The 14022-nt window shown below is 44.9% G+C and overlaps 1 protein-coding gene across 7 annotated transcripts in view; it reads left to right on the top strand.

The window, feature by feature from the left end:
* ADAMTS9 (ADAM metallopeptidase with thrombospondin type 1 motif 9) overlaps nt 1-14022 on the top strand; it is a 135655-nt gene that overhangs the window by 30136 nt on the left and 91497 nt on the right. For 6 of the 7 annotated variants that reach the window (XM_073351003.1, XM_073351004.1, XM_073350999.1 and 3 more), the window contains 3 exons: nt 1297-1438; nt 2526-2633; nt 13032-13177. In XM_073351003.1, the coding sequence (XP_073207104.1) occupies nt 1297-1438; nt 2526-2633; nt 13032-13177 (396 nt within the window). The remainder of the gene's footprint in view (nt 1-1296; nt 1439-2525; nt 2634-13031; nt 13178-14022) is intronic. The other variant, XM_073351002.1, reaches the window with a different exon arrangement.

The following is a 14022-nucleotide window of genomic DNA, read 5'->3' as shown; positions in this document are numbered from 1 at the left end:
GACATTATATATGGGGTGGTGGTGGTATACAGACCGCCTCCCTCATTTGTTACACTGAAAACGAAGGGTGCATCATTTGGAAAGGAGTTGAAGTGGGGTGTGTGTGTGTGTGTGTGTGTGTCGTTTACATAGTGTAGAAATACAACTTCTGAGATTCAGTCCCTGCCAGTTCGGTCTCATGATTAACTGGCAAGGAATTGCTTCTCTATGGGGAAGGCTAAGTCTTAGCCCCCATGGAAATCACTTTTAAGGAACTCATCATCTCCGCTCACCTGAGCAGCAAGTTTCCTAAGCTTTGTGACCCAGATACTGAGTTGTGTCTTAGGAGCACTTGGTACAGCTAGGAAGGCAGTTGCTAAAGTCCATGAAATCCACCTCTGCAGGCCTTGGAGCTGACCTGGAGCTGACCTGGACCCTGGAATAAATTAGAGAGGCTGTCAGGTTGCTCTGGCTTACACTGACTGCTCGTTCTGGCATCAGAAAATGACCAGGATGAAGGGGGAAAGGGGAGCTTGGCCATGCATCCTTTCCTCTGGCCATACTCCCTATGTGGGCAGCTGGGACGGGGTTAGTATATCAGCTGCTACACCTCTTTAGGATCCCCCTATGCAAAAGGAGCTTTCTGATAGCTTACTCAGGCAGCGTCAACCTGTCGGAATGGCACAAGGTTGCCCTACCGTGGCCCAGGATCCGTGCCCGTGATATCAGTCCAAAGTGCAGAGTTCTTCTGAAGTACAATGAAAAGTTTTGTATGAACGTGTCCTAGGCCTGCCCTCTTCTCCCATTGTTTTTGATGGGAGCAGGTGAAGGCCCAATGTTGTGTATAGTCAGATCTGAGAGCTTATATCCCTCAAGTGGGCTCTTACACTGTTTGTGTAGCGGGACTATTCAATATTGCCTCTCAGTTTGCACTCACTCTTGGTACCCAAAGCATTGTGCTGTATTTCTCAGCAGCTGAAGTAGTGTATGTTAAACATGACAACACAATAACAAGGGAGAAAGCATGATCTTGTGGGTTAAGGCCCAGGCTGGGAGGAAGGCAATCTGGGTTCTTTTCACAGGTCTGTTTATAAACAGGGACCTGGCGCATACCGTGTAAGCAGGGTATGCCCCTGAGCAGCCCCGTGTGTAAAATGGATGACAGTCAAATTTTGCTACTGTGTAGGAGTCTTTGGGGACTAATTTGTTAACTTTTGTGTGGCACACAGATACTGCATTGATACATACATTAAAAAGAAATGGGCTCTGGCCCGACAAATCCCTATTTAACCCTGTTGTTGTTCTGTTTTATTGAAGCACTGGTTATGGGGAGTGTTTACTAGACGAGCCTGTATCAAGGACTTACACTTTGCCTCAACAACTCCCAGGAGTAATTTATGATGTTAATAAACAATGCGAGTTAATTTTTGGACCAGGCTCTCAAGTCTGCCCATACATGGTAAGTGCTCTTCCACTTCTTTGTTTTGCTTGCAACATGCAAGAGGAATAAAGCTTTGCTGGGTTAGTCCCCTTACAATATATTTTGGTATCCAGGTTGTTAATTTTTGTCAGTGGCAAAAGGTGTTGCCATAACAACCATTATCCTAGGCCATCGGCAGGGTTTGACTCCAAGGCCTGTGAAGCACAAATCTCTACCACTTTCGCTGAAGGACTGCACCCAGGATCTTCAGGAGTGACTAGCGATTTTGAAAGCCTCAGTCTGGAGGGGTCCCACTTGAGACACTTGAAAGAGGCTTGATTTTCAGAGGGTGGGTGCTCATCACTTCCAAGGTATATCAAGTTGGGCACCTAGCCATGGAGACACCCCAAAATAATTAGTCCCTTTGGAAAATCCAGGCCCCAGATGATTACCTGGGAGCTATAGTACAGCTGTCCTCTGTGGACCAGCCACAGAGGGGCTATTTAACATATGACTGCCCCGGAGAGAAAAGCCCTCTGTCCACCGAACAGAAGCATATCACAATAGTCCTCACTCTGCCCTGCAGCATGCCTCGCTCCTGTTCTACCTTTAAAAGGCAAATTGTTCACTGCTGTTTGCTGAGACTCCCCACCCGGGTACCAGTTAGCACCAATTCCAGTGGCTATTTTTGTGTTCCATTTCGCACAGCCGACTGAAATGCTATCAGAGGGGAACAGCTTATGATCACCACTAACTTAGGTTTGACTGGAACTGGTAGCAGGAGACGGGGGGGATTTTTCATGATCGTGGTCATGATTTTGGTTCCAATACGCACATGCGCAGCCCATGTTTTGTTAAAATCACCTGTTGACAGAAATTTTCCAATCAGCTCTGCTGGTAACTTGATTTCAGGTGGGCTCCACTCATCCAGGTTCAGGGCTGATTTATCTTTGCGCTGAAAGGCACCCTGAGCTATTCAGTACTTCCCCTCCCAGCCCTGTTTTATATTGCACACATTCATTGTGTAAATGATGGCAGTTCTAGTGTGAAATGTCATGTGGTCAACCGTGTGCGTCACCCTTGAGCCGGGCATTACTTAATACTATGATCATTTAAATAAATGAAGCAGATGCAGTGCCGAAGACTCTGGTGCATTAACGTTGATGGAGCTCACAAAGGATGTCGTACTCAACACACACCTTGGGCTGATGGGACAGAGTGTGAACCCGGAAAGGTCTGTAATACCTGATGTTTCATCCCCTTGTAGACAAAAATGGTGTTAAAAGGCTCATAGTGTATATATCAATTAAAAGTCTTTTCCCCCCCTGAAGTTCAGTTGTATGGAGTGCAATTTACAACTGAAATTCACCCCAGGCTAATTCTATATAGCTTTGATGGAGGCAGAGCTTAATCGTGCTGGCTTGTGATATAAGAGGTAATGTTTTCTGTTCCTTGTCAGTGCTGGTGGTGTATGATGACAAAACGATAGTGTCTCTCTAACTTGGAATTAATGTAGTAATGTGTCATCTGCAAACGCCTCTAAATTGTTCCTTATATAATGTGATTAAAATCTCCTGTTTGCCTTTATTGTGTTTTATGAAATGCATTTTGCTTTTCGAAAAGCTAATTGTACTTTATGAAATTACTTGAGCAAACTCTGAGACGTTTTCCTGTCCTATTCACTGGAAGTTTAATATGTGCAGTTGGTAATTAGTATGTTTTAAAATTGGCTCCTTGCTTGGACGACTTCAGAGTAGAATACAAAGCTGGTCAAAATGTTTCATTTGAAACTTTCTTTCACAATTTTTTCACCAGAAATGGAAATGTCTGTGGGTAATGTATGATTTCAACAAAATGTTTCAGTTTGTGGTCTACATTTTTCAGTGTTCATGTGCCAAAACCTAGGGTGGGGGTAGTTTATGGGATTTTAGTTTTTTCAGGAGAACCCAACCATTTTGAAGAAAAATTTCAACCAAGACTTTTTAGCTTTTATCAGAATTTTTTGTAAGAACAAAAAACATTTCCCGAGCAGCTGTATGCTTGATGGTTTTCAAGGACTTGCGTCTTAAAAATTCACGTTTGTAACACTCTGGGTAACAATTAATGGTTATAGTTAGGGTGACCAGATGTCCCGTTTTTAAAGGGACAGTTCCGGTTTTGGGACTTTTTCTTATATTACCCCCCACCCCCTGTCCCGTTTTTTCACAGTTGCTATCTGGTCACCCTAGTTATAGTTGTCATTGCCTTGGAAGACTTGCTGTCTCTAATACTGTCTAATACAGGGATCAGCAACCTTTGGCATGCGGCCCATCAGGGAAATCCGCTGGTGGGCCGGGCTGGTTTGTTTACCTGCTGCTTTCACAGGTTCGGCCATTGTAGCTCCCACTGGCCGCGGTTCGAGGCCAATGGGGGCTGCGGGAAGTGGCGTGGGCCGAGGGATGTGCAGGCCACCACTTCCTGCAGTCCACAATGGCCTGGAATGGCAAGCTGCGAGCAGCCGAACCTGCAGATGCTGCAGGTAAACAAATCGTCCCTGCCCGCCAGCGGATTTCCCTGATGGGCCGTGTGTCAAAGGTTGCTGATTCCTGGTCTGATACATACATTCTTTTAAATGCATTTTAATTCAAATGTATTTAGGCCATATTTGACCCATATACTTTCATAAAAGAAATAGATTATTAAATTTTCTGCATTTCTGAAACCTTTCTGGTCAACATGTTTTGCTAAGGGATGATTCAAGGCAATGGGCATAACGTATCATTGTACTTTTCTTTCTGATGGAAGAGCACAGGCACAGAAATTGTACGTCTTCTCATGCATCCATGCAGGGGACGGTGTCATGGGAATATCCTTGATATTCCCATTTTTATACTGCTCTTTGGAGCTGTGTGAGACTGGGCTCAGTCTACCGTTCTAACCGATTTTAATCACTTTTCCATGAGGGTTCCCCCTTGTTCAGAGAGTCGACCTAAGGCCTGTGCGTCATGGTGATCAATTTGAACCCGATTCCGATGATGTAAGTGGAACTTCAGTGGTGTGTAGACCTTGTGGTAGCCCACTGCATCAGGGTGAATTTCACCCTTTAACAGGCATCCGGGCCTGATCTTGAAAAAACTACCGTGTGTAGCTCCTACCCCAGTGAGTTGCATTTCAGCGACTTCATTCATTACTGCTCACAATACAAGCCTAATAGATAATGCCTTACTACTCTGTGTGCATATAAGATGTGCTACTGGGTCTGTATTGCACTGTAGTAAATAAAGAAGCTGTATTGCACTGAGACAGGGTAAGAATTAATGACAGGAAAATTAAAGTTAATATCTCCCATGGACTTCAGTGGGACTGCTCAAAGTCGCGGGGGAGGGGGAGCACTAATCCCAATAGTAACTATTTTCATGGTCAGTCCTGGTAAAAATCATGAGAAATCACAAGTCCCATAATGCAGAATCTGGAAGTAGCCCAGTCACACACAAGGTGAGCAGGGAGAAAGGCATCTAAGTACCTTTGTAGATCTGGGCCTAAATCCCACTTTTAGGCCCCGCTGTGAGCCACAAAACTCGCACTCAGCTGCCGTGCACTCCTGTAGGCGCCTCGACTTACTTGCACCCAAGTTTTCAGGGTGGAACTTCCCTGGGCCCTGAGGTTTCTGCCTCTGGTCATGCACGTGGCTGCTTCTCTCCAGGTGCCTGGATGGATGCCTATTTTCCGCCCAAGTCCCAGCGCAATCCACAAAGCAGGATGCAGTAGGCAGAGGACTACCTAGCTCACCCGTGAGGCCCAGTCCTGTAGGGCTCCCTGCTCAGAGTTAACCTACTGGATTGGGTCCTATTCAAAATCGAGGTGGTAATGACGGTGATAGTGCTTCATCTGATATTTTTTTAGCCTAGTGGTTAGAGCACTTACCTGGGTTGTGAGAGACCTGGGTTCAATTCCCCCCTCAGGCAGAGGGGAAGAAAAGATTTGAACAGGGGTCTCCCAGCTCTCGGGAGCATGCTCTAACCACTGAGCTATGGGATAGTCTGATGTGGGGCTCTCTCATCAAGTTGTGGCACTGTATATAAACACTGGAGACTGGACTGTGGGTCCAGCTTACTGCTTTCCAGCTGGGTGCCCAAACCCCGTGGCTTTAGAATCATCCTGTCTCTTTGTGTATTGGGATTAAAAAATTCAAAACAAAATCCAGAAATTATAGTCGCATTCCTAATGAATCACAGATGCAAAAAGAGGCCATCCAAACCTCCTCAGCCCAAAATATGTGCCTGAAAATGAAGTCAGGCCAGTGTCCCCCGCGGCCCATGCCATCCCCCGTTCCTCCAATCACAATTCTTTTTTGTTTTCCTCCGCCCTAGCCAGCTACTGAATAGCTGCGCAAATTGTGGGAATCAGCCTTTCAGGTGTGATGTTGCAGGCCCGAAGACAGGCCAAACAGCCACTCTGCCACAGTGGTATAAAACCACTGCATTCACAACTCCCGTACACAGCAAATGCCCGTTCTTCCTCATGGAGGCAGATGCCGAGGCCTCTGGTGTCTGAAAAAAGTCTAACGGCAATTGTCCATAAGTCTGGCCATGCATTGGGGGAGACCCTCTGTTCTGAAGCCAGGAAATCTCTACTGGGCATATTCTGCCTGTCTGCCTCTCCCTCCCTCCCAGTGACTCTTTCACTATTTAGCCACAGTGGAACAGCTTGAACAGGAGAGACTGAGGGAGTCCCTCCCCCCATTTGACTATCTCATAGCACTCTCCTGGGAGACCCCTATTCAAATCCTTTCTCCTCCTCTGCCTGAGGGGGGAATTGAACCTGGTTTTCCGCATCCTAGGTGAGTGCTCTAACCAGTGGGCATTACCACCGCTGCTTTGTATACAGCGAGGCACCTAACTCATTCTTGCAAGGAACGACACTGGCGGCTAAGTGTCCAGGAGAGGGGTTCCTGGCTGTGGATCGCTATCATTGATAGGCTCAGACCAGACTTAGGGGCCTATCCCCATAAGGCAGTGGAGTTTGGAATACACCCCTCTCCTCAGCATCTCCCATTGGTGGGTCCTTACCTAGCATGCTGGCTTTTTGCAGATCACACTCTAAGGCACCTATCTCTCCCCATTCATAGAATAGGGAGTCTGGCTATGTGGGTCGCATTGTTGTTCCTGTGATTTTTCTAACCACCTAAAAATTAGGTGTCATAACTCTGAGCATCACAATGCCTTAGTCACTTTGTGGATCTGGGCCAAAGGGCCTTATAGAAAAGGGGGAGGAGGGAGCATCTCTGAATTTTGGTCCGATTTACCCTTCCAAAGTTTGGATCAGCATAAAAATCCTCCCTTGTATTTTGCTGCATCTTGCAAAACACTGATGTACAAAATCTGGAGTTAATTTCTTTGGAATGAGTAGCTATTTTTGTACTAAGCTATGATGTGGCCAGCAGCCTTGTATGTTCAGTAATGCTTGGCCTCAAGTCGCCTTGTTTAAAGTCTGTTATATATGGGTTGGCAGAGAAAATAAAGTGCCATTTTTTTAAGGGAAATATCTTTGGAAACCAAAGAGCTTGCCTGTCCAAACAGAGATAAAACAACTCGGATATCTCATCCCCCACCTTAAATCTTATTCCTAAATCAAAGCTCTGTATGTAACAGAGGAGTATTAACTTATACATATTTTGAATATGAGAGCACTGAAGTTGACACCAAATTAAATCAAGTAATAATCCAACTTCAGTTTTTGGCCTTTGCTAGGTGAATACTTGTGATGATCATTTACTTTTGTTTCACAGCATTGCTGCTTCACCGATTTTTAAAATAAGCGATTGTGTTCCCAATGCAAAAAAAGAGGCTTATAAACTTAGATCCATATCTCTTGCGGTTTTAGAGTCTATTTCAAAAATTGCAAAAAGCATAGAATTACAGCTGTGGTTGCTTTTTTTTGCAACCAGAAGAGGCATAATCATGATTTTTGGTTTCTTATTTAGGACAGTAGGTAGTCATATAGGCTATGCATGCGTGAAGTCTTGGAACACTTGTCTGGCCCCTGCCTATCTAGTCAGTAGCAAGTCACCTGATGCATAGATTGGGTGAATTATCTAGGAGTCTCTTGGAGAGACAAAGGAAAGAGGACTCTGTTATAATGCCTCCCTCCACCATCACGACCTCCCTTTGTGAAATTATGTCTGCGTAAATTATTTCAAAGTTGGTCTAGACATTAATTAGTGGATTAACAACAGCACTTCCACTCATTCCATAAGGCATGGAAATAGGCCCCTAGGAAAGAAAGCTCTGGCAGACACTGTATGTTCTTCTGTTTTAATTCATGTGTTTCCAAAACACAAAAATAATATTTAAAGATCGATGTAAAACAAACAAAAAAAGACATGAAAGTTACACAACTTGAATATTCACAGTATGTTTCCAAGAAACACAACTCTATTTCCTTAATTTAATCTTGCTGTTTATTAAAGTGGAACATCCTTCTCTTTCTTTCCTTAATGATGTGCTATTTATGACCACAAATCCTGAAATTCTGAACATAATCAATAGTGTAATTTCCTGGCAGAGTTCTGTGTCCTTAGCCATCAGATGGGAAGCTTGTAAGTCATGTCAAGCTCTGTTAGTTGCCTACATTCATAAGTTATTCAGTCTGCTTCACTGGGTCATTGGTGCCAAGCCTGTGTGTGGCAGGATATTTCACGGCCGAAGTCAACATTTCTGCAGGAAGTCTCTCCTCTGGGACAGTGCTGCCATCTTGATGCCACATGTCTCTTTACTTTGATAACAGCTGCTGACCCTTTGTGCCTCTGAAAACAACCCAAGATAGGACCCCATCCCGCAGTGCTTAGACCCTGGAAACTTCAGTGGCGGCGATGTATGAATCAGACGGCAGGGTTGGGCCGACAATGGAGAAACAGACGTCGTAGGACTTTTTAATAAAACAGGCTGTACTGCGGCAGGCTCTTATTAAACAATATGGCCCTTGGTAACCAAGCCTGCACAGGAAGGCAAACCCAGGGCATGCTGTAGACTAGAGGACAAGCTCGCCTTCAAATGAATCCAGCAAATAGACCCCATCCTAAATAGTAAGCAGCTAGCCAAACACACCTAGGACCAACTTGCTTCATTAGCAAGTGGCAGGCAGGCAGAGCTGCAGGGAAGAGATCTCTGTTAAATGTGCTGAGGGGCCAGTGTTTATATAAGCCTAGTATGGTAGCAGCTGGCCCTGACTTGTGTTTCTGAGCCCCTGGTGCCATACTAAACTAGCTCCCTCCTGAAACTTGACTATATTTCTCCAAAAAGAAAAGGAGGACTTGTGGCACCTTAGAGACTAACCAATTTATTTGAGCATGAGCTTTCGTGAGCTACAGCTCACTTCATCGGATGCATATTTCTCCAGTTCCACTCCTTATCCCGCACAGCAAGCCAGTGTGTGTGTGCAATGTTCTTGCTAACGGAGAAAGATTTGGTCATGCGCTTTTGCAGCGCATGCTGCGAGATGTGTATGTGCAGGTGAGAGAGAAGATCATACTGTGATTCATCCGATTCCTATTTATTGTCCTCCCATGGACGGAAGTAGATTGACATGCCTGGGCGGTACAGTGGGGACCCTGAGCCTGCAGACACCTGCTGGCCATTGGAACGAGACCTTAATAGTTTGTTTTCCTGGCCAGTGTAACCTGGCGCAGCGCGATCAGCAGGATTTGAACCCAGGAACTCTCCTGCTTTAAAAGCATGAATCTCTCCTATTTAAACTCAAGGTGTAGGAGCCTAAGTATGCTTGCCTCTGATATTCTGTAGCAGAGAGAACTCCTGCTGGCATTCCTGTTCCATCAGAGGAGGGAAACTGATTGCAGGGGGGATGGAGGAGTTGAGAGGATGAAGTTTGCTCTCTCTAATTCAATGATACTTCCCCATTGGGGTGGTTTTTTTTGTTTTTTTTTTTTTTTGGTTCTGACACGGTGTCGTTCAGGATGAGTAAAAACTAGCCGGGGCAGAGAGAGGGGAAACCTCTTTTCAGATTTTTTTCTCGAGATTGCACAGAGCTTTACCATGGAGTTTTGACTGGATAATTCTGCAGAAATTGTTGAAACTCCCCACGGGTTCTCTGTGGCCGTAGTGATCAGTCACAAATTAAATATGAAACGAACAGAGGCCAGTGTGCTAGAGAAACCGGGGTACATCAACAAATTCTGACTCCCATTACCATGGAGACCATTCCATTTCGGTTTCTTTTCGTGCCAGTCCAGCCTCAGCAGCAATCTAGCAATGTTTGTTGACACAGCATTCATTTGATGAATGGTTTGTGATTTGTCTAAATATTTGAGCAGTGCTACTTTAGTTACGGGCGTGGCAGCATTTTCACTGCAAGGTCTGTTTTATGATAGGCTTACGACTCCCCGGTTTAAAGGCCCAATCCAACCACCACTGATTTTTAATGGGAGTTGAACTGGGCCCTACATTTTCTTTAGGTTTAACATTGGATTTTGCAGATGGCCAGAGCACAGAACAGGGAGGTGAGAATTTCTGGGCTCTGTAACCAGTTCTGTGGGCTTGTGCAAAGAGCTTTCTGTGCCTCGCTTTCCTCATCCACAAGCTAACTGGATTGAGGTGGGATGTTCTAGGTGAATTTGCTGGCCAGCGTTAGCCAGGAGGTTGGATTAAACGGTCACAACAGTCTGAGAAAAGGGAGTGGTCACATTGCTTTCGCTACCTCATGGGGCTGTTTATGAAGAATCATGAGTTACTGTTTGCAAAATATTTTTGTAAACTATTCGTTTTTCTGTCATTAAACGCTCAATCCAGGTATGATCATTTTTGTTATACAGCTACAGTCTTTATTCCTGCATAATTATTACCTCACAGCCCTAGTCATGGATTGTGCTAAGCACTGCACTGACAGCGAACAAACAACAGTGATTTCAATAGGTTTTTGCTTCAGTAAAGGGCTCAGATTGTGCCTGAAATGTGATATAAAACTAATCAGCTATTTTTAAAGGGCAACAAAAATTGCATCGTAGTGATTTTGAAGGTGCCACCCACCATTCCTTGCTGTCTGATTTATGCAGAGTGCTTTACACACAAGCATTCATGGAAAACAGGAGCCATCTTGTTAGGATGAAACCTCTTGCTGATCCCTTTATAAATGCCCAGAAACAGGGACTGTCACTTTCTGAGAAGAATTTTGTGCAAAATCCTTGAGTTTCAAGAAGCTGTCGCGATGTTGGAGGAATAGCCGTACGCGTTGCAGTGGCGCTGAAAAATCCATGGATCTCGAACGAAGTTGATGGAGGGTGTTTGATTTATTTTTAGCCCCAAAGCAAGTAAGCACCTGCAGGAATCCCATTGATTTCCCATGAATAGGGACTGACTGCTGAACCAGAATCACATTTAACACTACTGCCAATAAAGTGGAATTTTTTTTTTAAACATTCAAATACTTTACAGGTTTCAGAGTAGCAGCCGTGTTAGTCTGTATTCTCAAAAAGAACAGGAGGACTTGTGGCACCTTAGAGACTAACCAATTTATTTGAGCATAAGCTTTCGTGAGCTACAGCTCACTTCATCTTTTCAAATACTTTAAGCACTCCCGATTAAGAAATGCATTGATCAGGCTATTAGCTTGCAATCCTTCAAACACTTATGAATGTGAATTGTTTTACACAAGTAACTGGGGGCTTGTCTACACTTACCAGGGGTTTGACACGCGGCGATCGATGCATCGGCGGTCAATTTAGTGGGTCTATTGAAGACCTGCTAAATCGACCGCCGATCGCTCTCCCGTTGACTCGTAGACTCCACCTGAACAAGATGTGCAAGGGAGCGTCTCCAGTCGGCATCACGTAGTGTGGCGCCCGCAGTAAGTAGATCTAAGTACGTCAACTTCAGCTGCATTGTTCACGTAGCTGAAGTTGCATATCTTAGATCGATCTCCCCCCATAGTGTAGACAAGTCTGGGACTACTTGGTTGCATAAAGCTACTCACACATAGAAGTGTTTTCAGGATCAGGGCCCTATGTCATCCCACTCTTCTTATGTGTTGGAACCTAGGTGATATGCATCCGTTTTTCAAAAACCCCTTCAGTACTCCAAGGCAACAGGATGTGTTGCAAACAAACTGGTAGCCTTAGCTTTGGCTTCCTTTCCCATCCCCCATACTCTAGGCTCTGGAGTATTGGTTTTAATGTGAAAATAGGACATAGCAAATAGCCAGGTTTATAGATTTTAAGTCCAGAAGGGATCATTAGGGTCACTGTGTCTCTCCCCCCGCCCCGCATAGCACGGGCTGTAGAATTTGATCCAGTAGTTTCTGTGCAGGAGCATTTATTGAGCCCAATAACTTGTGGTGGGATTAGACAGAGCGTGTCTTTTGGAAAGACATCCAGTCTCCAATGAACAGCACCAATTGTGAGAGGAACTGATCACTTCCCTGGGCGAGTTATGTCAGTGGTTAATTACCCTCCATGTTAAAAAGTACAAAAGGGTCCTGGTCCCCGAGCAGGGCTTCTAGGGGCTATGGGAACACAAAATTCACGAGGGGTGAAATCCTGGCCCCCTGGAAGTTTCACCATAGAATTCAGGGGATTTGATTCTCAGGCCTTGTCCACACTAGAGAGGGTTTGCCATGCCTCTATAGCTCTACCAGCCAGCCCTCCTAATGGAGGCATGGCTTAGAGCGGCAAAAGATGCGCTCCCACAAAAGACTTTTTTTTGCCAGTGTAACTGCACCTGCTCTAGGGCTTTTGCTGGCACAGCTGCAAGGGCTGGGGGGAGTAATTTTGTTTTTCACACTCGGACCCGATGTAGCTATGCCAACAAAACTTTTACATGGAGATCAGGCCTGGGGAAGTAAAGTGATGTGGAAAAAGTGTTCTGGGGGTGGAGAAACCCCACTTGTTTTTATTTACCATTTTTATTGGCCTACTTTTCTTATGTTTTCCCTTCCCTTTATTCTGGCAGTTTCTAGAGTTCAGGGAACTTTTCTTTCTTTATATTCCTGCTCTTCTGTCTCTTTTTACTGACCCATTGTGGCTCTTATCTGATTTTCTGGCTACAGGCTAAGTAGCTTTTTTTCAAAAGCCGTCACTCCTAGTGTTGCTTTACAGTTCAGGATCAGTAAACAGGGGGTATTTTGCGGCTGGGGTAGCTGTTATCTGTTTCTCTATAAATCACTCTTCTGGCCTCTGCAATCTGTCTGGTCTTCACCTTTTAAGGATGCAAAAGTTTTGAACCTGCTGCTTCACCTTAATCTCATGCAGAGCAGTATAATGCCATGTGACCTGCTCTTATTGTTACTGAAGTCAGAAAAGCCCGTAAGCATGTGTCCTAAGGTTACAGCTAAGCATGTAGTGGTTTCCTGAGTTGGGACGTGTGAGTTTCATCCTTGATTTCAATGAGGGCAGGTTCAGACACCGGGGATTTTAAGCACTCTAGCATTTAAAAATGTTTTCCCAAGTTTTTGAGCCGGTGTGATGAACAGTAAGTGAAGGCTTCTTTTGCAAAATGTTCCTCTTCTTGTGAATGTAGCTGTTGAGAAAAGGCAGGCAAATGAACATGGGCTGAAGACTGAGGGGGAAATTGGATTGCTAACTTCTAAAATGTCAATATTCTGTAATGGAAAAGAGTCGTTCTGTGATGCTCTCTCTTGCGTACAGCACTGCAAGTATGGTGTATGTGTCCCCAAGGAGCGAGAGGCACCGGTAACAGATGGAGCGTGGGGATCGTGGAGTCCCTTTGGAAGCTGTTCAAGAACCTGCGGAGGTGGCATAAAAACTGCAGTTCGAGAATGCAACAGGCCTGAGTGAGTACAATAGCACTGAAAAACCTACTGGTTTGACCGCTCGAGCGGTGACACTGACGCTGGATTGGGGGCCCAAACTGACCAAAATATTGACTGGGCCACCCAGATCTAAATATTTTAAGAGAGGTGGTGGGCTGCTCGAAAGCATTGGCCTGACTCTGCTCCAGATGACTCAGAGTTTTAAGATACCAACCAAATGTCCACCTAGCGCTACTGTATGAATCAAGTTCCTTCCACAAACACTTCATTAAGCCCTTTTATGCTTTTACATGTGAGCTGGCACAGATTAGACAAGCTCTGTGGAAATCTGGACCCTGCTTGTTTTTTTTGTTTTTTTTAAAAAAAGCATTTAAAGATGTTTATCATAAACGTGTCAAGCAAATTCATATGCCCTTTGAAATCACAGGGAATTTTGCCATTGACTTCAATAGGATCAATACCTGACCTGTAGAATGTTAGCAGCTGGTTTGAAAACAATCCGTTTAACGCAGTGACTAGGCTGATTTCTGCCTTACTGCCTGCACTCAGTCATTGTGAGTGATGAGGAGAGGAAGGGATCATCTGGGGCTCTGATTTGGGGTGGGCAGGAGAGTGTTTTCTGCTGAGTTGGCTGAAAACAGGAATTTGAAAAGGCAAAGTAAGAGTCGAGTGAGCACTTCAAGGCAGAAATCGTTCTACTTTCTTGCCGGTAGTGTCAGAAAGGTTATTGCCAAGGAAATTGGCATTAGCAGTGGGTCCGTGTCAGGTTTTGCATCAGCTCTTTGAAGTCTGTGGTAGATGAGTGTTAATTGAGGAAGGGAGGTTTAGACCAGGGACACTGGCATTAGAATGATACCTGGAGATTG

This window comes from Lepidochelys kempii, chromosome 7, assembly GCF_965140265.1.
Source record: "Lepidochelys kempii isolate rLepKem1 chromosome 7, rLepKem1.hap2, whole genome shotgun sequence".
Classification (NCBI taxonomy): Eukaryota; Metazoa; Chordata; order Testudines; family Cheloniidae; genus Lepidochelys; species Lepidochelys kempii.
The sequence above is the reverse complement of the archived record's forward strand: the minus strand, read 5'-3'. Positions and strand labels throughout refer to the sequence as shown.